This window comes from Trichechus manatus, unplaced genomic scaffold (assembly GCF_000243295.1).
Source record: "Trichechus manatus latirostris isolate Lorelei unplaced genomic scaffold, TriManLat1.0 scaffold00032, whole genome shotgun sequence".
NCBI classification, from domain to species: domain Eukaryota; kingdom Metazoa; phylum Chordata; class Mammalia; order Sirenia; family Trichechidae; genus Trichechus; species Trichechus manatus.
Genome location: NW_004443968.1, coordinates 14,824,875 through 14,850,789, shown reverse-complemented (window position 1 = coordinate 14,850,789; position 25,915 = coordinate 14,824,875). Strand labels below are relative to the sequence as shown.

At 35.6% G+C, this 25,915-nt stretch overlaps 1 protein-coding gene across 1 annotated transcript in view; it reads left to right on the top strand.

Moving 5' to 3' along the window:
- Window positions 1-1,167: 1,167 nt before the first annotated feature.
- Window positions 1,168-25,915, top strand: part of CHD1 (chromodomain helicase DNA binding protein 1) — an 82,220-nt gene continuing 57,472 nt past the window's right edge. The window contains exon 1 of the mRNA XM_004375048.3: window positions 1,168-1,362. Coding sequence (XP_004375105.1) covers window positions 1,310-1,362 — 53 coding nt within the window. The 5' untranslated portion in view covers window positions 1,168-1,309. The remainder of the gene's footprint in view (window positions 1,363-25,915) is intronic.

The window sequence follows — 25,915 nt, the reverse complement described above, 5'->3', positions numbered from 1 at the left end:
TTCGGAAAGGAGGCAATTTGTTAAGAGTACTTAGATTTTTAAGAGTCAGTTGTTTCATAGTAGGGTTGGAATTAATATTTAGCATTAGCAATAAATGCTGAGTCGCGTGATCACTTTTTTAGAGAACCTGTTCTTGCAGAGTCTCCAGGACTGTACGTAGTCTCCAGAGAATTAAAATCCTAATCCAGGTGCAGAGTTTTTTATAATTAGTTGTCGACAGGCTATATTCCCCCTCTTTTTTTTTGTGGAACGGAAATAATTTTAGGAGTGAATTCTCTTTGCTGAGGTCGGAGGACAAGCTCTGCTCTCAGTAGGCTGTCTCGGTACTTTCTGGCTGGGGAAGGATCTGACGTCTCCTTCCCCCGCTTCTTCCTCTCCCTCCCCTGCCAGAGATCTCCTTTGTTTATTCGTGGATGGCTTGTAGGTGACTCTCCAGTGTTATACTGAAATCTTGAGAAGTGGAAATGCTCTGTCGTCCATTATTTCAGCCCAAACTCCTTATTTAAAAATTCAGATGTACTGTGTAGAAAATGTTACCTTTTTTAAAAAAAATTCATGGGATGTCTGCACGTCCAAACTGGAAAAGTATTATTTAAATTTTATCACTGCACTATCAATTTACCTGTGAAGGAACATGTTTATTTTGACCTATGCATTTTTCCTAAGATTCTATAGTATCATTTTCCTATGTTCTTCTCATGAGAGCATTTTCAAAACTTTCCCTCACTTCAGTATATGAAGATCATAGTGATAGGAATTGGGGCTTGATTTAAAGACAGCCTTTTTTCCCCCTCACTTCATTTGTTTGACCAAGTATTTTAATAAGATTCTGTTTTCCATTTTTGGGTTATATGTGTGTCACATAGTATCATTTTGCTTTATTAATCTATATTAATAATGCTACATAGTTGTAGTTAGTCTCTAAAATTTACCAGTCTACAAATATTTTAATTTCTGTCAAAAAATGTATTCCTAGCAGTGCTTAATTCTAGTAAGTAATCAAATACAGTTACTGGAAGCCTGGATATTTTAAGTAAAAGACTCCACCTCTTCCTTACCACCTTTAGTCTCTTTGGCGTTAGGTAGGTTTGTGCATGTTCTAAACAAGCTAATTTATCTTTTTTCTATAGGACATTGTCTTACTTTCTTAATGTATTTTTTTTTTTTAGGTGAATCAAAACAGTCCCAGGAAATCTGAATGTTGAAGAAAATTCATCTGAATTTTTGATATTCAAGGGGAGTCAGTATTTATATTCATCTTTTAAACTGGGAAGATTTATATTTTATTTTAAAACTTCTGATATTTACAATGAATGGACACAGTGATGAAGAAAGTGTTAGAAACAGTAGTGGAGACTCAAGGTAAGCAGTTTATTTGTTGTGAAGTATTTATTATGAAGAGTTTTGAAAACTTGTTTGACACTTTGCTTACTTCTCCCCATAAGCAGCAGTTTTCAGATGTCAGATTGTTCCTCTTAGCTATCCAAATAGTAAAAAGTTTCCGCTAGCTCTATTGAAACTTTGTTGATAATACAGATTTTAATTTTTTTTTTTTTTTTCATTCAGATACACCAAGAAGAGTTTAAATGTAGAAAGTTTGGGCTTACTTAGATCTGTTGGAAACTTTGTATTGTTTGGGTTAGTAATTGAACCTGTAGCAAGTGAAAAAGAAAGACATTTAAATTTATTTGATTAATTAAAGTACATACAGTTAAAAATTACTCAGTCACAGTGGGCACATTTCAAGTGCTCAGTAGCCACTAATGTTTATAATATTGGACAGCACAGATATAAAACATTTCCATCATTGCAGAAAGTTCTTTTGGACAGCACTGATAAGGACGTTTGTTGAAGTATTCCTGGACCCAATTTTTTTCTGTTTTCTTTTCAAATTGGAGTTTTAATTGTCTATGAATAAATTAACAGTTCTTACTAGGGCCATGTCTTTGGAAGGAAGATAGAGTTTATAGGAAAAAACTATATTATACTAGTTTAATGTGTAAGAAACTTCCTTAAATGAAAAGATCCTAAATTTTTCTGTAGCTCCTAAATTTTGAGTTACTTATACGTTAATAATAGAACCTATGTAGTTACATGCATTCATCATATGTACAGATAAGGACATGGCATTGGAGTCACACTGCCCAGTTCTGCCTCTTATTAGTTATGTGAATTAACCTCTTAGAGTCTGATTTTTGCATCCATAAATTCAGGATTACAGTATTGTTTATTTAAGTTGAAAGTTAAGTGAAATGCTACACATAGAGGGCTTAAAATAGTTCCTGTTACAATAAGCAGTAAATATTTACTTATAATTAACATCGTGTTTCACGTAACAGGATAACATGTAACTGAAACATTGAGTACAATGATGAAGAAATGGAATGGTAAGAAACAGGAAAATTCAGCAGTTAGGAGGGTTTCTGAAAAAGTGTTGGATAGAAAATAAAGCAGTGGTATGTTTGACCTGTGACTTGGAATTTTCTGTGCGTGCCCAGTTTCAATATTCATTTCCGTGTTTTTCTAGGTATACTTTATCTGTCTTCACGGGCAGACTCTTGGGATTACAAGAACATCATACGTGTATTTTCTTTAAAGAAATAAGTAAGGAGCAGTTATGGGAGTAGCATGATTTAGTTGAATCAGTATTGGTTTAGGAGATACAGAATGAGTTAAGATCATTTCTAGGTCTAATTAACATTATAACTAAGTCTCTGATGATTTTCTCGAGTGTAAAATGAGAAGTGAAGTGATTGAAGTTTCAACCTACCACTTCACTACAAAGTTTAATAAACTTTCAGACAACAAGGGTTTGACTAAAATCACCAGAGTTGATAGGTTAAATTAGAAGACTACTGAATCTCAGCTTTGAGTCAGATCTCTATAGATATTTGATTTTAGTAGGTGAGTGGAAGAATCATTTCATTGACCACATTCTTTTACTCATTAATGAGCAATGAAATGGTTCATAGATAGGAGTATCTAGAAGAAACACAGGAATCAAGCTACCCATACAATAGAAAATAAGACTCTTGAGAGTAAATCTTTTTGTGTAGTATGCAGAGAGATCACATGTTGTTATATTCTGATTCTTAACCTGTTAGAGTAACCTTTTATGTATTTTGCTGTGTGCTGCCCTGTCTAAAGCAAGACAGAGTAGTAAGGCAAATAAAAGAGGTCTTTTTCAATGAATATCCATTTTAAATACTTCCAGAATAATTTCTCTAGTTATTATGTCATTTCTATAATTTTATGTGCTTCTGAGACGCGTGGTTGTCAAGTTATCTAGTTCTTGAAGCTGCCTTGGAGTTTGTCTGGAGGAGAGAGACTTGCTTCTATTTTGCTTTCATTTTCTTCCTTACTGCTGTTTTGATATGCATTTCCTTCGCCTCTAGTGTCATTGTTACTAATCCTCAATTCCCATCCCCTCTTGCAAAGCTTCTGTAATAAGGCAGTACCTGTAACGGAGATTATGCCTAGTTGAAAGACTGAGGAGGTGAAGTTTATAGATACAGGGATTTCTGTGTTTAATTAAAAAAAGTTACCATAACTGAATATCAGTATAGAATAATGAGAGGAGAAATTTGCTCAGCTTTTAAAATTCATATACATTGTACATTTTTTTTTTTGCAGAAAAATTGATTTTAATAGGCTAGAATTTTTAAATTTAATTTTGCTTCAGAATTTTCTTTTTTTAGTGGAAGTTTATGACATGAAGTAGAATTAAGCAAAATGTCATTTGGCATTTTTGGTAGGTGAAATTCACCTTCAAGTAAAAAATGTTTTTTTGATTGTTTCTGTGTAGAGAGCTCTCTTACCATTTACTGAAAGGAAGAAGAATACATAGGAAAATAGGTCTCTTTGTCTGTACTATAACTGATAATTTTGAATCTTACTTACTAAGAAATGTGGGCCAGGATGCACCTGTACAGCAGTTTCAGCTCAACACAAAGTTTCATCTAACTGAAGTTACTTTCTAAAGAGACTTCTGCAAGATTTTAAAGCGTGAATTTCCAGCTGCGTGGATTTGTGATGTTACTTGGAAACAAGTTTTTCAAATGCTGGTTAGACATTTTCTATTTTAAAATTACTTTGGATGACGATTTGTTCCAGGAATAGATTTATGGGTAAAGATCAGAAATATATGGTCACATTCTGCTCAGATTTGGATGATTGAGGGATGCTTAATATTCAGAAGAATGTGTGTGCATGTAGATTAAATTTTCAGTAATGTAAGTTCGTCCGTGTAAAATTTGAGAATTTGAATCACTTTAAGTAGGCCCTATATTGAGTCGCTATAAGTCAGAATCGACTTGGAAAGCAATGGATTTAGTTTTTGTTTTTATAGATTATGGAGCCCTGGTGGCATAGTGGCTAAGAGCTCAGCTGCTAACCGAAAGGTTGGCAGTTCAAATCCACCAGCTGCTCCTTGGAAACCCTATGGGCCAGTTCTGTTCTGTCCTGTAGAATCACTTTGAGTCGGAATCAACTCAACAGCAACAGCGATTTTTTTTTTTTAAATATAGCTTATGCTTTTGAATAATTCTCATAGAATGGGGAGAGATCGTGATGTGCTGTAATAATGTTAACTTTTTTTCTGTAGTTGGCAGTGGAGCTTTGTTGACCTGATTATGACATTTGTTTTAAGTTTCATTGTAGGTTTTTACAGCATTAACAATGCTTGATTTAACTAAAACGTATGTATATACCTGCAAATTTTTATTTACATAGAGGAATTCTGTGTTGCACTTGAATTTCCTCGGCTTGTACAAAATGCTTTACTTATTGTTTTATATTTCAGGAATCTTTGGATCACTTTTAACGTAGTTTTGGGAAGCAGTTATGGGTAGGTAGTGAGAGGAAATATGATCAGTGGAAATGTTCTTAATAAAAATCTCCTTAGAAATTCAGACTTTAAAGGCTTTTTAAAGGCTGTGTGAAGCCCTAGTGTAATTGACCTGTTAAATATAAGAAACACTGAGTCAAAGTCAATTTGAACACAGGCCACATTTTTCACCAAGTATCTGTTAGTGTCCTGTTGAATACTACTACTGTGGCACACCAGTTAGGGCAACATTGCACTTACACATATATGTACCAGGAAGATTTCTTGTCACCAAAATCAGTTGCTTTAACTAACTAAAATAGAAATTTGAACAACTTTTTGTTTCTGTACTTATTTTGCATTTATCTCAGTTTTTAAAAAGTCGGTATTTAAATTTCAAAACTTTAAGCTAAAAATCATTTCTAGGAAGACAAAATATGAAATCACAAAGCCTTTTAAAGGCAAAAAGTCATTGAGTTAAGTAAACTGGCTTTTTAAATTTTCTGTGATGTCACTGATTACAGGAAAGTATGATTCCTCTACATCTCATTTTTTGTTAATCCCTATTTGTCAGTTTAGTATGTGCTTTCTTCATCTTTTCCTATTACTTTTTTATTTCCCCAAATGTCTTGTACATACTCTACCCATTGCTGTCGAGTCAATAGCCACTCTATAGGACAGGATAGAACTGCCCCATAGGGTTTCCAAGCCTGTAAATCTTTACACAGGCAGACTCCTACAGTTCTCTCCCGCAGATTGGGTGGTGGGTTCAAACCACTGATCTTTTGTTTAGCAACTGAGTGCTTAACCACTACACCACCAGGGCTCCTTCCTGTTCATGCTACTGAATCCAAAAAAAACAATTTCTTTTTTAATAATATTTTATCATGTTTTAGGAGCAAATTGTTCCGTGCCATTGGTTACAATTTTTACAGTGTGTCAGCATTCTCAGTATTTCCATTCTGTTTGTTCTGTTTTCATTGATCTAACTTCTCTTCCCCTCCTTACCATCTCATTTTTCCTTTTGGAGAACTGTTGACCGTTTGGTCTTATATAATAAATTGTTTAAAGGAGCACATTACTCACAGGTGATATTGTTTATTTAGTAAGCCAATCTTTATTTGGCTGAAAGGAGACCTGCAGAAATGGCTTCAGTTCTGTGTTCAAAGGGAAAACCAACTCCTTTTTCTCTGAAAATTCAAACTTATTTAGCTGGAGATTTGGTAATAAGTATCTCTTTCAGGGCTTCGAACTGGTTAGTTCTGGTTGAATCCTTGCTGAGTATTTGCATTTCCACCCCGGATCTACTGAATCAGAATCTACATTTTAACATGCTCTGCCGGTGATTCTTATGTACGATAAAATTTGAGAACCACTGCTCTATTAGTGGTTCTCAGAATTGGATCCTAACAAGCAGCATTAGCATCACCTGGGAAGTTGTTAGAAATGTAAGTTCTCAGCAGGGATTCCAACCAGAGCGACCAGTTTCAAAGCCCTGATTTGGAGAAACAGAATCTCTCCAAATGGAATTTACTAAATTGAAAATTTCACAGAATTTTCTATGATTATGACTGGTTTACTGTAAAGTACTTAATTTTAACCAGTAAGGATAAGAGAATTGTACATGTCTTGAGACTTTCAAAGACATTTTTCTGTGCATAGGCATGAGATAATGTGTAGGCAAACATTAATGGGAAGTTGCTTCTTTATGTACTGCTTCAGTAATTGCTTATTTAAAGATCTAGGTAACTGGTAAGTTACAGCTGATAACTATTAAGTTATATTTGGTACTGATTTGTGTTTAAGATTCAGAGTATTTCTTAGTGGTGAAGGGATAAAGAAGAGATGGAGAAAAAAAATTTTTAACACATTTTACTATGAAGAGTATAAGAAACACACATAAGTAGAAAGAAAAGTTGCAACCCCAGTTGTGATCCTTAGACTAGCAGCATTCGCATCAACCGGGAGCTTGTTAGAAATATAGACTCTTGGGCTCAACCTCAGACCTACTGAATCAGAATGATCATTTTAACAAGATTCAAAGGTGATTTGTATACATGTTAAGTATATATATATGTGAAGCACTTACTGATGAAGATCGAAGACTACAGCCTTCAGTATGGATTACACCTCAACATAAAGAAAACAAAAATCCTCACAACTGGACCAATAAACAACATCATGGTAAATGGAGAAAATATTGATGATGTCAAGGATTTCGTTTTAATTGAATCCACAGTCAATGCCCATGGAAACAGTAGTCAAGAAATCAAAGGATGTATTGCATTGGGCAAATCTGCTGCAAAAGACCCCTTTAAAGTGTTGAAAAGCAAAGATTTCACTTTGAGAATTAAGGTGCCCATGACCCAAGCCATTGTATTTTTCAGTAGCCTCATATGCATGTGATAGCTGGACAGTGAATAAGCAGAATTGATGCCTTTGAATTATGGTGCTGGCGAAGAATATTGAATATACCATGGACTGCCAGAAGAACAAACAAGTCTGTCATATAAGCAGTACAGTGGGAGTGCTCATTGGAAGCGAGGATGGCAAGACTTCGTCTCACGTAGTTTGGACATGTTATCAGGAGGGACCAGTCCCTGGAGAAGGACATCATGCTTGGTAAAGTAGAGGGTTAGCGAAAAAGAGGAAGACTTTTAACGAGATGGATTGACAGTAGCTGGAACAATGGGCTCAAACGTAGCAACAATTGTGAGGATGGCATAGGACCAGGCAGTGTTTCGTTCTGTTGTACATAGGGTTGCTATTAGTCGGAACTGACTTGACCACACCTACCAACAACCACAGGAGAGTCACCTGGAGTCCCTCAGCATCTTCCCTTTTTTTTTTTTTTAAATTGATGTTACACATGCTTTTCATTTCCTGGGAATCCTAAGGAACAGCTATGCCTGAAAAAGGCTAGGTAAATTTCTTCTCTGTCATTGTGTGCCCTCAAGTCAATTTTGACTCATAGTGACGTTGTATGATGGGGTCATCTGTAATCCTTACAAAGGAGCCCTGGTGGCGCAGTGGTTAAAGTGCTCAGCCGCTAACGGAAAGTTCGCCAGTTCAAATCCGCCAGCCGCTTCGTGGGGGAAGATGTGGCAGTCTGCTTCCGTAAAGATTTACAGTCTTGGAAACCCTATGGGGCAGTTCTAAACTGTCTTATAGGGTTGCTGTGTATCAGAATTGACTCAACAGCAATAGTTTTTTCGTTAACCTATACGAAAGCAGACTGCCTTATCTTTCTCCCAGTGGCTCTTGGGTTTGTACTGCCATCCTTTCTGTTAGCAGTCCAGCACTTAACCGTTACTCCACCAGGCCTCTTTTTCATCTCTCTAGAAACATTAATGATAGCAGCTGATGAGTATTGAGCTCTTTCTCTGGGCCAGGCACGGTGCACATAGTGCACTGTGCATTACATGAATTAACACAATTCAGTCATAAACTAATGTATGCAGGACACAGGAAAGTGAGTCCCACTTTTCAGATGAGAAAACTAGATTTATAGCCATTTTTAAAGTCTTTTTTTTTTTTTTTTTAAACTATTAACTAAACTCTAGACTTTACTTGGATTTCATTCTTTTTGTTCCAGGATTCATCTAGGGTACCACATTGTGTTTAGTTGTCAAGTCTCCCCTCTCTTCTCTAATATGCAGGAGTTTCTAAGTCTTTCCTTGTTTTTCATAACCTTAATAATCTTGAGGTGCTCTAGGCAGGTATCTTATAGAATGTCCCCCTATCTGGGATTGTCTGATATTTTTGTGAGGACTAGACAGGGGTTATGAGTTTTTGGAAAGAATACCAAAGAGATGAAGTGTGTTTCTTGTCACATCATATAGGGAACTTAATACCTACATCACATTACTGATGATGTGAACCTTCATCCCTTGATTAAGGTAATATCTGCCAGGTTTTTCCACTGTATAGTTACTATTTTTCCATTTCCATATTGTATTCTTTGGAAGCAAGTCGCTAAGTCTATATAGTCCACTCTCAAGGGGAGTAGGTGGTAATTATGCTCCAATTCCTGGAAGAAGGAGTATCTGCATATTTTAAATGAAATTTTTCTGTGAGGAATATTTGTCTTTTCTCCCTCATTTACTCAGTCATGCACTTATATTGGCATGGATTTAGGTATATGTATTTTATACTTTAGATTATAATCCAGTGTGTTATTGCTTTGTTCATATTGTTCTAGTCTTGGTCATTGGAAGCTCTTTCAGCTTGGCTCCTGTGTCCTTTTTACATGCTCCCGTTCTTTTGTTTTTTGAACACGTCCTTACTTTTTGGTACTACAGGATGCTCCAAGTTCATCTTGTGTTTTTCTTGCCCCAGCCTTAGAATCAATCATTTCTCCAAGGAGCCCTGTTTACTTTTTTTTTTCCCCCAATTAATTTATTTAATAATATTTTACTGTGTTTTTGGTAAAAGTTTACACAGCAGATTAGGTTCCCATTGAATGATTTCTGTACATTTTGTTCAGTGACATTGTTAACATTTTTCACAATGTGTCAACATTCTCATTATTTCCATTCTGGTTGTTCCATTTCCTTTAATCAAGCTTCCCTGCTCACTCCCCGCCCCAGCCTTCTCTTCTTTGTATTAGGGTGTTGACTGACCGTTTGGTCTCATACAGTTAATTTTTTTTTTTAAGAGCACGGTACTCATGGGTGTAGCCCTGTTTACTTTTGTTGGAAAATCATATTAGAAACCAAGATTTGGGAACTGGGTGTGCTAGTTGCTACTCAGGTATCACTGTTTCTAGGCCTTTTCAGTAGACAGAGCTAGCTAATATATATATACTAAGCGATGCATATACATGTATTTCTGTTGTTGTTCCTGTATCCATTTGTGTGCGTATTAAGGTAAACATGAGTTCATATGATGTCTCCATTTCTAATCCAGTACAGTCACCCTTCAGTATCCTCTGGGGATTAGTTCCAGGAACCCGTGCAGAAACCAAAATCCAAGGATACTCAAGTCACTTGTATAAAATGGCATAGTATTTGCATATAACCTATGCAGATCCTCCCATGTACTTTAAATGATCTCTTAGATCATTTAAAATTCTAATACAATATAAACAGTGTTTTCATCACAAATGAAGGCTTGCTCTGGAAGGTAGCCTTTCTGTTCTATGAGTTTCTTGAGCTTTTTTGGGAACGCTAATGCTGCCTTGGCATCAGCTGATGCCAATTGTCCTGTGATCTTTTAAGTTCTTGAGGCTATATAGTGCTTTACATAGCCAGCCAGCCATCATTTATTAGCCTTAAACTCCTTCTCCTCGCTGCCCTCAACCCCCTTAAACTTAACATTTGAGGGAGTTCTTTGACCATTTAATTGCTTTTTTGGAGCCATTTTTTCACAAAAATAAAGGGTGCACACAACACAAGTAGCGAACTAACGAGACGCCGGGTGAGCAATGCTCAAAGAGTAACTGCTGGAGAGAGGCTGAGGATCTTGAAACGGTGGGAGGCTACAGCAGGGTATGCCTACACATCACTTCATTTGTGTGGAATCAGCGTAGTGCTCAGTGTTTGGCAAATTCAAGTTTTGCTTTTTGGAACCTTTTATCTTTTTTTTCCTGAATATTTTCAATCTGTGGTTGATTGAATCCGCAGATGTGGAACCCATGGATACGGAGGGCCAACTGTACTACATTGGGCAAATTTGCTGCAAAAGACCTCTTTAAAGTGTTAAAAAGCAAAGATGTCACCTTGAGGACTTAGGTGTGCCTGACCCAAGCCATGGTGTTTTCATTTGCCTCATGTGCATGCAAAAGCTGGACAATGAATAAGGAAGACCAAAGAAGAACCAATGCCTTTGATTTATGGTGTTGGCGAAGAATATTGAATATACCACAGATTGCCAGGCGAAGGAACAAATCTGTCTTGGAAATAGCACAGCCAGAATGCTCCTTAGAAGTGAAGATGGTGAGACTTGGTCTCATATACTTGGGTATGTTATCAGGAGGGATCATTCCCTGGAGAAGGACATCATGCTTGGTGAAGTAGAGGGTCAACAAAAAAGAGGAAGACCATCCACAAGATGGATCAACACATTGACTATAACAGTAGCCTCAAGCATAGCAGCAGTTGTGAAGATGGTGTTGGACCAGGCAGTGTTTCGTTCAGTTGTACACGAGCCAGAACCAACTTGATGGCTCCTAACAATAACGTGGTTCATTCTAACCTTCCTTTCTTGCCTGTCTATAATTTTTGTCCCTGATTATCAGAAACCTAGCTCGCACCATCCACTATCTGCTCACTTATTCACTTATTTATTCAGCCTCGGTATACACATAAAGCAGTTTCGGAATTTTCAGCTCCTAGGCCCATCAAAAACGTACAATGTTTATGTACAGTTGGTAGTTCCTTTTATATTTAGTTTTACAGTTTCCAGTCAAAACACTGTTTTCCAAAGTTACTCAGCATAATTCCTTTTTTCCTCATTTTCAAAGTGGTTATGTCATAATTTGTAATAAAGTTAAATTTATTTGTCATGGTCTGCATTTCATCCTGGGATCCCCAGTCATCCTGGTTTTTCTTTTTCTTTTTTTAAAGTATATATTACATTTACTCTGTGCTATATTATTCTATGGGTTTTGACATAGTAACATACAGAACAGTTCCTTCACCTTAAAATTTCCCCTATGCATCCCAGGTTTACTGAATCAGAATTTTCATTTTAACAAGATTCTCAGATGATTTTATGCATATTAAATTCATGGGCATATATATGAAGCTATTCACTTGGAGTCATTCAGCATCTTTACTATGTTTTAAAGTTATAAAGTAAATTTAAGAAAGAGTATCATAGCTTTTGGTAAGCCTGTGATAGGTGGGGAGCCCTGGTGGTACAGTGGTTAAGAGTTCAGCTGCTAACCAAAAGATCAGCAGTTCAGATCCACCAGCCACTCTTTGGAAACCCAATGGGGCAGTTCTTCTGTGTCATATAGGGTTGCTGTGAGCCGGAATTGACTCGATGACAACGGGTTTTTTTATGATGATATAGCCATCATCAGTTAAGTGAGATACTTAAATTTGTTGGGTCATATAGGCAAGTAAGGTGAAAGAAAATGTGATTGGGCAAATTCTGGAATGATGTAGGCTATATAGGGAAATTTTCATGGAGCTCTTTAACTTTTGTAATCTTAGAGAAATGATGTGGTTTGGGGAGAAAGGAAGAAAAAATGGTATATATATATTTTCAATTCTGAAGAGTAATGAAGAGGAAGGTTTTATGAGATCATAGTTCCCCAATAAAGAGAATATGCTGGACATCTTAGTTTTATTGTTCTTTACCCTGAGGTTTATTCAGGGTTATGCTGAAGTTTTTGTATGGCTTAGTCCTAGGTAGAGGAAGAAGAAAAAGAGAAAGCTTAGCAGAATATTCAGAGACAGTTTCACGCTGTACATGCCTTCTCAGATCCTGTCCCATATGCTTCTTCTTTAATCTTTGAGAAATACATGTATTGAGAGATAGCCAGGGGAGTGGATTGCCCACATGAATGAGCTGGTCAGAACCTCTGGTTTTAGGGAGAGTCCCCAGAAATCTGTTGTACTAGAATCAACTTTAATTTTTTATAAGTAACTAATAAAATTTTGTTTTCAATTGTAAGTATATTATCTGCCATTATGAAAAGAGGTGACTGTTTAGTCAAAAGTGAACTTTAAGTAAATGTTAAACTGCATTCTAAAGTTTCTTTGGTCTGGATAGATTAAGTGAAGCCTAAATTATCATTGAGATTAAAATATAGAGACAAAGTTCTGGCCAAACAACGTTGGCTTCTTGGATTGAATGTCTGTGATGTCTCAGAGCTGAAGTATAGACATGAGCATAGTGGGAAGTTAATTTCTTAATAAAAATGACTCCCTATAGCTGTTTCTCAGTTCAGAAATACAGTTCTCTTTTCCAGATAATTTAATTCAGTTGACTGATCAACTGCTATGTGATAGTTACCGCAGGGTACTAAAATTGAGTTTTTCGTCTAAAACTTAGAGTCAAGAAAGAGACATAAGCCTTCACTATTTGTAGTTATCAGGTGGATGTGTAAATGCAGTGAGATACAAAGTGCTGTGGTAATTCAGAGATAGGAGAGAGAGGTTTGGAACATAAGGACAAATGATTAACTTCTGCATCAAGCACAGTATTAGAATGAAGTTTTGTTTTTCTTTGAGGGGTCATTTAAAATCCTAATAATCTTAAATTTTATGTGTGTTAAGAGTTCTGGTAACATGGCTTTCATGATAGGCATTTTGACAGGCTCAGGCTAAAAGCAAAGAGTAATTTAATTTTTATACCCAAGTAAAATGATATTAGTAGAAGACAGGGAATGCTATATAAAGACATGGGGCCGCTGGAGAAGAAAAAGTGACAAGAGTGGTGTTACAGTCTGTATTGCAATTTAATACAACTTTTATATTATATTCCCAGTTCTAAATGATTAAATCCTAAATTGCATTAATGAAAGGAAGAGGCTTGTTCCTGAAGACATTTACAAGAAAAGAAGCGTTATAGTTAGCTGTATACAAGTACTGCAGGTGTAAATATTCTTTTCTCTATTCCAGATTTAGCATGTGTTTTATACCAAAGAATTGACCTAGTATTCAGTAACTTATCTCAGTCATATTGTGTGTACTATGTTGGTTACTTCTCTTTTTCTAGTAAGTGACTCTCAGTAAATGAAGGTTCTTAATGTGCAGCAGCACTCCCATGAGTATATGCAGACTTTGACCAAATACCAATTACAAATAGTTTTGTTAGAAAGTGAACATATAATACTGGAAACTTTGTTTTTGTGCCAGTATTCATGAAATTAATTTAGAAGCCTGTAAATATTTTTAAAACCTTTTTTAAAAAGCAAGTTAGATATGGTTAATCTGTCCAAAAATAGAACTTTTAAGTATAGATATTTATTTTATTATTTGTGCTAACTTAAAAATTATTACAGATAATTTCAAGCATATACAAAAGGAGTGAGAATAAGAATGAACTCTCATGTACCTAGCAAGTAGTTTCAGTTTTCATCTCATGGCTAATCTAGTTTAATTTATAACTCCTACCTATTACTATTCCCTCATTAGATTATTTTGAAGGGTTTCCCCAACATAATATAATTTCTAGATATATTGGACTTCCATATAATAAATAATACTACTGGGCAAAAAAATGTAAATAAGCCTTGCCTAACTGTTCTAACTGTAAAATACAGAATTAGAGATTTTTATCATAGCATTGATAGTGTTACAGATTTCATAGGCATTTTTTATGGAACTATTAGTGACTTTCACAGGTATATATATACCTTATTTCTTAGATGATCATTCCTTGAATGCTTATTAGAGGATATTTATTTTTGAGTTTACCATCTTTACCTCAGATTTAACATGACTAAATCCAAATAATCGTCTTTGAAATTAATCATGCTAAATGCTAACATACATTGCTAGCAGTTTTATTCTTTTCATTTATTCAGTTAGAGATTTTAGAGTAATAGAGTCATATTCTTTAAGAAGATTTTACTATAACGACAGTTTTATATTCGTAATTTTGAATGCTAAAAGCAACGGTTGTATTTGGCAGTCACTGCCTAACAAAGCAAAGTCATCAACTGATTTTTAGAGTCATACGTATGGGAAGATATTTTCCAGATTTTCTCAAACCTTCTATAGTATTTTATCACTTGTAAAATGGATATTGTTTGTAGTAAGATGGATAACAAATTTTAATCCAGTGTAATTTTATAGAACTTAAAGATGGGTCTGATCTTAATATTAATGTAGCTGAACCCTTCTCATTTTCTAAATAACTTGATCTAGGCTAATGTATTTTAAACAGTGGGTTGTAACTTATTAGTGAGTCAGGATCAGATTTCTTTTTAATAAAGGAAACAATGTAAAATAGAATACAAAGTATAATGTCCCTCTTATACAGTATTATTTCAAACTTTTTACTTATGTGTATTGGATCGTGATGTGAAATGTATTTGTCATATAGGTCATGGTCCAAACAGTTCGAAAGCCATTGCCTTTGTCCACCTAGTTTCTCATTAGTTCTATGCAATTTACTCATTACCTACTACTTTCTAGATGGTATTCTCCAGTAGGTAATGGTTTATAAAAGTAACAAAATAAACGTCCCGACATAATGAATTCCAGGATCTAGTAGGCAAAAGATGTAGGTACAGTAATTATAATATTGGGAAGGGATTATTCATAACTTATGAGCAAAGTATTTTTAGAAAGAACACAGGCTGGGACAGTGATCTATGCCTGGGGAAATCGGGAAAGGGTACCTAAAGGATATGATATTGAGTTTTATCAAATGCTTAATTTAACCCATTGGCAAAGGTACCTTGCGAGATACTTAGGAAAGGACGTATGTGTATTCCAGGCAGAAGGAAATATATGTGGAAAGATATGGAGACTGAGCTCTGAAATAACTTCCTCCATGAAGCCTTGCCCTTGATTCCATTTCCCCATCTCCAGTTCCTCAATCTGGAATTGATCCATCTTTAGTTATTTGATTCTCCTAAGTTTTTCTTTTTTCCCATAGTGACAACAACAGCCACCTTGTCCCTAGTAGGAATCCATGCCCAATACTTGTTAGTTGAAGAGCTGAGCAAGTAAATTAAAATTAAATATACATATAGCCTGTTCTTTCAGAAATGTTTACTGCACAGCCATTAGTACAGTATAAGTTAGAGAAGCAGTTAAGATGCTATACCAGAGACCTCTAAACACAGGTGCTCACATAAAATTCTTTACTTTCATGTAATAGCCTAGAGCAGGAAAGTGAGTTGTGTCTTGTGCAGTTATCCAGGTACCCTTGCCATTGGGTCAGCCCTGCCATCTTTAACATAAGGCTTCTAATGCTCCAGTGGTTGCCATTTCCAGCCAGCAAGAAGGAGATGGGAATGTGGAGGGTTTAAGGCAAACCACTTCTTTTTAAGATTATGAGAGAAATTGCACATGTCACTTCTAGCCAGTACCCCATTGGCCAAAATCTGTTCACGTAGTCATATCTACTGAAAGAGAAACTGGGAAATCTAATCTTCAGCTAGTTGGGCATGTACTAACCAAATCTGGATAGAGGGGGATTATCTAATACTAAAAGGCAAAAGAAAATTGATAGTTGGGGTTTTGGGGAAGGGACAACTAGGCAATGAATAATAGCTTTTTCTGCCATAGATATTAAGGAATATTCTTTTCAAATAAATTCACTGAGATCATGCTGGGAAATTAGTGGCTTTTATTTTTCTAAATTTTCAGTTCTCCCTATGAATTTATAATTTATACTTTGTTATAATGTTGGTATTACTGTTTTTTCTTCATTTAACCTTCTTGAGCTTCCATTTACTTACTTATTCATAACATGAAAATAAATTAAATGAGAACCCAATGTCTGGCATATTACCATTTCATCATAATCATGTCTTCTTTCTTTCTCCCCCATTAAACAATTTTATTTTGAAATTTATTCAGTGTAAGTATAGGTTTCATTCGTAGAGATTTTATATATTTATACTTACAATTGTGGCAGTCCAAAGAACACCCAAAGCAAACTTTGAAGTAATGATTCTGATCGTGAACTCAGGAGAACAATGTTTTTATCTCTAGTAGCTCTCCATATCAAACTCCTACTATAAGTTAGGCAGTATGCTTTACATCTCTTTTAATCTTCACAGTAATCCTGTGTTATGTTTTATTATCTCCATGTAGAAGAAACCTGAGGCTTACTTAATGGATATACAGGCATAGATACAATCACAATGAGAAGAAAGGCTAGAAATAGAAAGCTAGGAGAAAACAATTCATGGTTGAATTTCAGAACACTGTTTAAGTTAGTCTTAAATCTCCCCACAAGTGTCTGTCCAAAAATTCTTTCAAAAGCTCCCCCAAATAAGCCCTTTTGAAAATGCATTGATGCTTAAGCAGTAGTTAAAGGGGAAAAAGGGGACAAAGACACGGAGAATTTTGTGCAGGGTGCTTGTTCTTTAGGATAAAATTATTTGATTTGGATATGTATAGCTCTATTTGCAAGAAGCCCTGGTTGCACAGTGGTTTAAAGCACTTGGCTGCTAACCAAAAGGTCAGTAGTTCGAACCCATCAACCACTCCGCAGGAGAAAGATGTGGCTCTGTTTGCCAGGTACATAGTACCATCTTAAAATATTTCTGTAGAAAGTTAATCTTCTATCAGGGTATCCTGTAGTATCCCCTCATCCCCTTCCTGGAATCTGATCCTTCTAAATATTACTACCAGTTTTAAAAAAATAGGAAAGAAAAAGTAGGGAAATGGAATGAGCAAGAAAGAAAATCTTTTTGTGCTAGGAACAAAAGAAGTAAACAAATGGATACATTAATTAATAGAATTAAAATGAAAAATCATAGATCTAAGGCTTTGGTACAGGTAGTCTAATTTACATTTAATATTTACACGTAAGCCAACTTTTTTTCTTGGGCTGCTGTTTTGAGGTATTCTTTTCATACCGCCTCACTACCCTTACATCCACTCCACACATCACTTCCTTGACTTTCTCATTCTGCTCCAAGGTTTAACAGGGTTAGTTTCTTCTCTTGGTAATCTGGTGGTAGGGAAAGCAGCTACTTTTGCTACCATTTTCTTCGAAAGTCATTCATTTATTATTGTGTGCGTTTTTCCTTTAGGTTCCATTGCAAACTAGTTCCCAGTTCCTGTGATAAAAAAGCAAAGAATGCCTGAAGACTATTTTTTTCCTTTACTATAGAAGAATCTTTATTTCCTTGAGAACATTTTGTTTTCATGCATACAGTATGAGTCTTAATATATTAATTCATGAATGTATTTTCAGAGTTTGTTATGTCAAGTATAGTGCTAGAAAGTAGGGGTACAGTTGTTCAGTGAAACACCTCCTGCATTCACATGAGCTTATGTTAAGCATGCATTATGTGCCAGACACTGTGTTAAGTTTAAGTGCTTTCTTTATATTTGCGTTTATTACCTATGAAGTTTAGGTACTGTTACGATCCGTATTTTATGAATGAGGAACCTTTTGCTTGGAGTGATAGTGAAGGAGAGTTTAATCAAATACTTAGTTGTGTGGTATGATACTCCAAAGTGTATTAAGTGCTGTGAAGGAAATTTGTAGTATCCTATGAGTATTGGTGAGAAGCCTTACGAGGTCTAGGAACAGCTCAACTTGAGAAGTGAAGGAGGAGTAGAGTAGAAGTACTAGGGGAGAAGTGGGGGTGGAGATAAATAAGCTTTCCGGGTAGAGAGAACTGCTTATACCAAGGCTGTGAGGTAGGAAAGAGCATGACAAATTCAAGGGCTGAAGGAAAGCAGTGAGGCTATAGCATGCTGAGTAGAGACGGGACAGTAGTTTGAGATGAAGTAGGTAGAGGTCAGATCTTAGTCATTTTATCCCAAAAACAAAGGAAAGCCATTAGAAGTTTTAAAATCAGCCTTAGTGCGGGCTTCTCTACAGAGTTTAATAGGTCTGGGATGGGGTCCACTAATAACCAGTTGCTGTTGATTTGATTCTGACTCATGGTGACCCCAGTGTGTGAGAGAACTGTGCTTCCTACAGTTTTCAGTGGCTGATTTTTCAGAAGTAAGTCACCAGGCCTTTCTTTTGAAGTTCCTCTGGGTGGACTCAAAACACTAACCTTTAGGTTAACAGCAGAACGTTAACTGTTTGCACCACCTAGGGACTCTAAGGGATAGGGCTCTGGAATATGCAGTTAAATTAGGGGATGACGGTGATCTTAATGTGGGCTAGAATTTGAGAAGCAAATTCCTTTAAGCTAAGCCATAGGTATGTAATCTTAACATTTCAGTTACATGGAACTCCATGAAGGGCGAACCATTGAGTATAGCTGCACTAAAACTCTTAAAAATTTAACCTTAAATTAAAAAAAGAAATTAAGAATGAATTTCATTTTTCTCATTGAACAGAGTGTTTTTTCCTTCTGATTACTCGAGTTATTAGGAAGATTGACTTACAGTAACCTTAGGATTATTCGTAAAGAATATTGGCCTCTTTACCAAAAGAAGCTATGTAGATGTGAATTTTGAGCACTGAGGTTTATTTTCCCCCCTTTTCATGCTGTCAGTAGCAAACTTTGAAGGAAAAGCAGAAGGGCAAAACAGGGAGCTCCTCCTAGCTGAGTTAGTCCCCCTTAACCTTTTGGGAAGTACAATACACTTCTGCTTGTGTCTCATTTGTTAGAAGTTAAGTTCGTGGCACACTTAGCTGCAGGAGGGTTTGCACTATGCACTCTTTTCTATGAGGTGGCCATAATATTTAGATTTCTGTTATTAAGGAAGTAAGACATGCTGAAGTAGGCAACTAACATTTTCTAAGGCAACTGTTATATATATTTGACATTTAATTTCCTGAATATTCATTTTTACCTTTTCAGGTCTCTTGAGGAAAGGTTATACACAGTTCTCATATTTCTGTCTGCCTGTTTGGCCATTTTCTTGACTGATTGTATATTAGATATTTGTATTCTTTATACCACTTAATGTTTACCTACTTGCCTTTTGTATTCATTTGACTTCTGCGGCTTTAAATTTCCTCATCTTTGTACCTTTTATTATCTGCAAATGAGATTTCATAACATTGACTATTAATGAAGGAAGCTTGTGGTGTTGAAAAAATATTTTATTTATTAACATTTTTTATTTTGAATTAATTTCAAATTACAGGGAAGTTGGAAGAATAGTACCAAGAAATTTTTTTCTTTTGCCCGGTTTTACTAATTTTTAACTTTTGCCACATTTGCCTGTTATCATTCTTTCTTTATAGCACACATTATTTATATACAAGATATATTTTTAATACATATTTATTTTTTGTGAATCATCTGAGAATAGGTTGTAAAAATAATGCCCCTTTACACATTAGTACCTCAGTATTTTATTTCCTACGAACAAAAATATTCTCTTACATAAACACTGTACAGTTGTTAAACTCAGGAAATTTTATATTGATACAATACTTCAATCTTCAATTTGTATTCCAGTTTTGTCAGTCATCCTAATTGTTTTTTACTACAGGGTCCAGTCTGAGATCACATTATTACATATGAGTGTCATGTCTCTTTAATCTTCTTTAATAACAGTTCCTCTGTCTTTGTCTTCTATGCATTGGCATTTTTGAAGACTAAAGCCAGTTATTTTATAGAACATTTCTCAATTCCGAGTCGTCTGATCTTCACTTATTATTAGATCAAGTTATCTCCTATCCTGTGCATCCCCGACCAGAGTACTGTGCTAAATGTGATACTCAAAGGTATCACATCTTGAGGCTCATAATGTCTGTCTGCCCCCTGTTGGTGATGTTCATTTTCATCAGCAGGACAAAGTGTTGTCTGGTTTCTCCAGTATATTTTCTCATTATAGCTAATAAGCAGTTTGTGAAGAGATAACACAAAACCATACAAATATTTTGCTCATCAAACTCTTCCCCCTAGCTTTGGCATCCATTGATGATTCTTGACTGAACTAGTATTTTCTATGATGATTGCAAAGTGGTAATTTTCTACCACTACTACTCTGTCCACATTTATCAGTTGGCATTCTACTATAAGGAAGAGCCCTCTTCCATTTATCTACCTCTCTGTCTACCCTACCTGTCTGTCTGTCTTATCTATTTATCATCAACATAGACTACTGGATTCCTTTTTTATTTAATGGGTAACCTTTACTGTCTTTATGTATATTGATAGTCAAGTCACATTTGGCCAATGGAAGCTCCCTCAAGCTGTCTCCTGTGTCCTTTTTTTTCTTTGTCCTTTTGACATGCTTCTCCCCACCACCCCACCACCCCACTTTTTTTTCTTTAATGTTTTCTTTTTGGCACAACAAGACAGTTTAGGCTCATCTTGTACCTTCTCTGTCCCAACCCTAACAAAACTAGAAAGTCAGACCCGTTGCTGTCAAGTTGATTCCAACTCATAGCAACTCTGTAGGACAGAGGAAAGGCCTCATAGGGTTTCCAAGGAGCGGCTGGTGGATTTGAACTGCTGACCTTTTGGTTAGTAGCCAAGCTCTTAACCAGAATCAGCTATTTCTTCAAAGAGCCCTAGTTTCTTTAAGTGTGGAATTAGTATTTAAAAATCAAGACCTGGGTGCTAGGTGATTGTAAATTGAAAACTTCAAAAAGGATATGTTTATGTCGTTTGATAAATAGCAGATCAAAATGTTGAAGAAATAAACTTATAAATACAAAAATACACACCTAAAGGGCCATTTATTGTATTGCTGTTTGTAGTATCAAAAGACTGGAAACAAAACAAATGTTCATCCTTGAAGGACAAGTAGAAACTATGATGTATCTACCAAATGGAGTATATGCAGCTTCATAAAGGAATGGGGAACATATCTACTGCTATGGAATGATCTCTAGAATATACTGTGTGTATAATATGCTGTCATTTATTCAACAGTATAAAAGCTCTTACCAGTTATTTATGAAAGGAAAGATAAAAATACACTTATTTATAATTTGCTTATATTAAAAGGAAGCTAAATAAAAACTTAAAAATGGCTAGCTCCTGTAAGGGAAGGTAGGACATACAGTGTAGATGAGACAGGAATGGAAGCAGGACTTCTGACTATAACTTGTACTCTGAAGTTAGTTCCAAGTAAATAATAAAGCAGCATTAAATAAAAATGAATTAAAAGTCCCTAAAAAAAATTTTTTTTTAAAAGCGAAACCATTGCTGTCCAGTCGACTCCAACTCGTAGCGACCCTATAGAACAGAGGAGAACTGCCCCATAGGGTTTCCAAGGAGTAGTTGGTGGATTTGAACTGCCGACTTGTTGGTTAACAGCTGAGCTCTTAACCACTGCACCACCAAGGCTTCTTTTTAAAAGCAGATGACCCTAATTATACCAATTAGTGGCCATGCACACAGAAATGTATTATTTCAGGTGACTTTAAAGCAGTAATTTGAGTGTGTGAGTATATACCATAAGGACAAAAAGAATTGCAAAGAAATCATAACTTTACTAATCATATTGTTAGTAATAATGGTATTTTTATTTTTAAACTACTGTGTATATTCTAAGATAAAGCAAATAAGTAATTTTATTAGTGTCATTTGTAACCAAGAAACTGAATTCAAGTGATAATACAAAATCAAAACTCCTCATAATTTTAAATTTGAATTGGAAATACTAGTATACAGACTTAATGTATTGTCTCTAAAAAAACAGATGACCCTGTAACTCACTCCAGTGACAAATCCAGTAGCAATAGTACTCTTATTACTCATATTGCAATCTCTAAGTACCATTTCCTTTTAAGTGGACCCAGAACATTTTGATGTAATAGCTAAGTTACAGTCTGAGGCAAGAAATATACAAGATAGTAATGGAACATCTTTTCATACCAGAAAGCAAGGAAAATACCAGACTACTTGAAGTCTTATCAAAAGCATCCAGAAAGTAATAAGGGTTTACTGTTGGCCAAAGCTGGGACAGTTTGGGCATTAACAAGAATGTTAACAATGGATTAAAGCTCATCAAATAAGTTAAAATCCATGAGACTTAAAAAAATTATTAGTCCACTTTGAAGGTTGCTAGCAAATTAAACTCTTTCTGAAAACTGGTAAATAAGTAATATAAATGAAAATGCCTTTCCTATATGAACTACCTCAAGGCTAACAAGTATGACATGGGAATGTTTCTCTTTATAGTATGAAGTATTTCACTTAATAATGAAGAAAGACTGATATAATATCACCATTCTAATTAAATCATGGATGAAGCTGTATGATTATTAGTAGCTGCTAGGTATAAAGCTAATGGGGAGCTTTCTAATGGATGGATATGGCTGACAATACCTGAACTCAGATAAACTCAACCTCACACAGAAAGGCAACCTAGCATTAAATGACTTCTGCTAGAGGTCCACAACGCCACTTGTAAAATATTCTTGCAGGAAAAAAAAAAAAAATTGTATTTGACTCTGATCAAGCCTCTGTATCTAACAGCCAGTTATAAAAAATACAAGGGACAGAAAAATATTTTAAATGATACCATGAGGATGCAATCAACAAAATCTAGAATGCAGGAAACTGCAAAACAAATTACCTAATTTTCCCCACAAAGTGTATTGAAAGAAAGACAGAGGCAGCAGGGACTTTTAGATTAATAAAACGATTTCTGTAATAGATGAATCAAATGCAGTGTGTGAACTGTGTTTGCAGTCCTACTTAATCAACGGAAGCGACATAGAACCATGAGACTAAAAGGTGACCTGAACACTGACTGCGTATTTAATCCTGTTAAAGAATCAGTGCTAATTGTTTTAGGTATGATAATGGCATTGCAGATGTTCAAACATTGTGTGTTTTTTAACATGTGGTACTATAACATTTATGGATAAATTTTCAAATACCTGAGATTGTGTGAGTAGGGTGGGTTATTTGAAACAAGATTGCTGTGAGTTGGTAATTGTGAAGCCGAGTTATAGATACATGATAATTCATTATATTGCTCTATTGTTTACATTTGAAATTTTATATAAAAATAAGCTTGAAAAGAAACTTTAATTTGAATGCTATTTTATCTTTTAAATGTGATTATTAATTTGCCCTAAGAAAACAATATAATTTTATAAAAGTGTATCCATAAACTTGATGATGATTTTACTATAGTAAGTGAAGAAGAGAATTTACTTTCTAATAATTCACCATCTTATTAATATTGTGCTGTACAGATACTTAAATTGTGTAAAAGATCAGTGATATTGGTTATTGGAATCTCTGGGTGTTGCAAATGGCAATGCACTTGGCTGCTCACTGAAAGACTGGACGTTCACATCTACCCGGAAGTGCCTTGGAAGAAAGGCCTGGCAGTCTCCTTCCCAAAAGTCAACCATTGAAAATCGTGTGAAGCACAGTTCTAGTCTAACACACATGGGATTGCCATGAGTTGGCATCCACTTGATGACAACTGGATTTATTGGTTACTACTTTAAATAAATAAAATGTTAGTTGGAGCTCAGACATTTTTCTTATAGCCAAAATATGTCTGTGATTTTTATGTAAGAACTTACATGTATCTTGATTTGTTGATTCATTCATCCATCCACCCTTCAAATCCAGAGTCATTTATATGTATACAAAGAACAATAGGGCAAAATCCCAGCACTCAAGGATCATACGACCTTACGTAGGCTACTGAACAACAAAACTCATTATTAAAGGTTGCTTACAGCCAAGATGGTGTATACAGGATGTTTTGGGAGTGCTGAGGGAGGATACCTAATTTAATATTGGGTTGGGATATAGTCGGGAAAGATTTGTTGGAGGAGTAGATATGAAGTGAGGCTTAAGTAGAAATTGTATAGTGGAAAGAGAAGGAATGATGCAAAAGCAGGAAGTGGAAAGAAAAACTGGCTTTCAGAGAATCAAAAATAGTTTGCCATAGCCGGAACTAGGGGTTCTAGTGGGAAAGTGACTGGAGATAGGTTGGGGAGTTACAGCAGGGACAGATTCTTGAAAGGCTTGGTAGGTCAACACCATTGTTACAGAAAGACTGAAGACCTACAAATAAGAATGTTAGACCATGATCAGATTTTTATTTTAGAAAGAATGCTTGCCACAGTGGGCCGAAATAGAATTAGTTTATTAAGGAGGGACTTTTCACTTATTTTAGCTCATAATTTTGTGTCTGAGTATAGTTTTTTCTGGTCCTGTATATATTTTTCTATCAACTTTAAAGATTTTTATCTTATTTAAAATTATGCAGAACATTTACATTGTTTCAAAACTGAAGACTCATTTCAATCTTTATTCTCCACTCTATTCTCTCTGTAGGTGACTGTTTTAAAATTACTTGATTTATGCCGTTTTTAAAAAATATAAGCAAATATGTATAAATATTTCCCCCTTCTTTCTTACGTAAAGGAAGCATACCATAAATATTGTTTTGTATCTTGCTTTTTTCGCTTAACTCCATTCTGGAGATCATTCAAAATCAGTGTATGGAGATCTTCCTTATTTGCATAGCGTTAGGCTGCTGACCAAAAAGGGTTGGCAGTTCGAATCCACCAGTTGCTCCTTGGAAACACTGTGGGAGAGTTCTACTCTGTCTTGTAGGGTTGCTGTGAGTTGGAATCGACTCAACGGCAATCGGTTTTTTGGTTTAGTCCTGTTAAAGTACGACTAAATAAACACTTCATAATCAGGGACAGTTATCCAATAGACAAAGTAAGCACGGTGCTTACCTTGCTTACCAGATCATATATGGTGAACAATTTCACAAGGGTTTCACCACATCTTTGTGGAAGGTGCTGTGGGGTTTGAAGAGACAGATGCCAGCCATACTTAGAAGCAGAGTCTTTGTTGTGGTGAAAAAATGTGAAATTGTTCACTACAGATGCTTACCTTGCCTATTGGATAATCCATCCCCATTTATATTTCTAATACCCAAAATAAAAACATTCCAGTAATACCCCTTTGCCAGTAGCCTAGCCTCAGGCTGTTTGCTCTGATCTCCATCAAAATGATCTCTGCCTAAAGAATGTAAAAGGAATGATTCCTGCTTTCATTTAAAATGTTTGATTCGTTGAACAATTTTGACTGTCTACCTAGAGTAGCCCTAGGATGGTGCAAATGGTTAGTGCTCTCCCCTCTGACCAAAAGCTTGGAGGTTTGAGTCCACCCAGTCCAGCCTTATTGCCATCAAGTCAAATGCTGACTCATAGCAACCCTACAGGACAGAGTAGAACTGCCACACTTTTCTCCTGTGGAACAGCTGATGGCTTCTAACTGTCAGCCTTTCCGTTAGCAGCCGAGTGCTTAACAATTATGCCACCAGGGCTACTAGTCCACCCAAAGGCACCTCAGAAGAAAGACCTGATGATCTACTTCTGAAAAATCAGCCATTGAAAACCCTATAGAGCACAGATCTACTCTGACAAATGTGGGGTTGCCATGAGTCTAAGTTGACTCAGCGGCACCTTGTTGGTTGATTGACTGGATCCATCTTGAATGACTAATCAAGATACAGTGAAGAATACAGGCCCATAATGGTCCCCAAAATTTAATTGTTCATCCATCTACTTTAAAATTATTTATTGAAC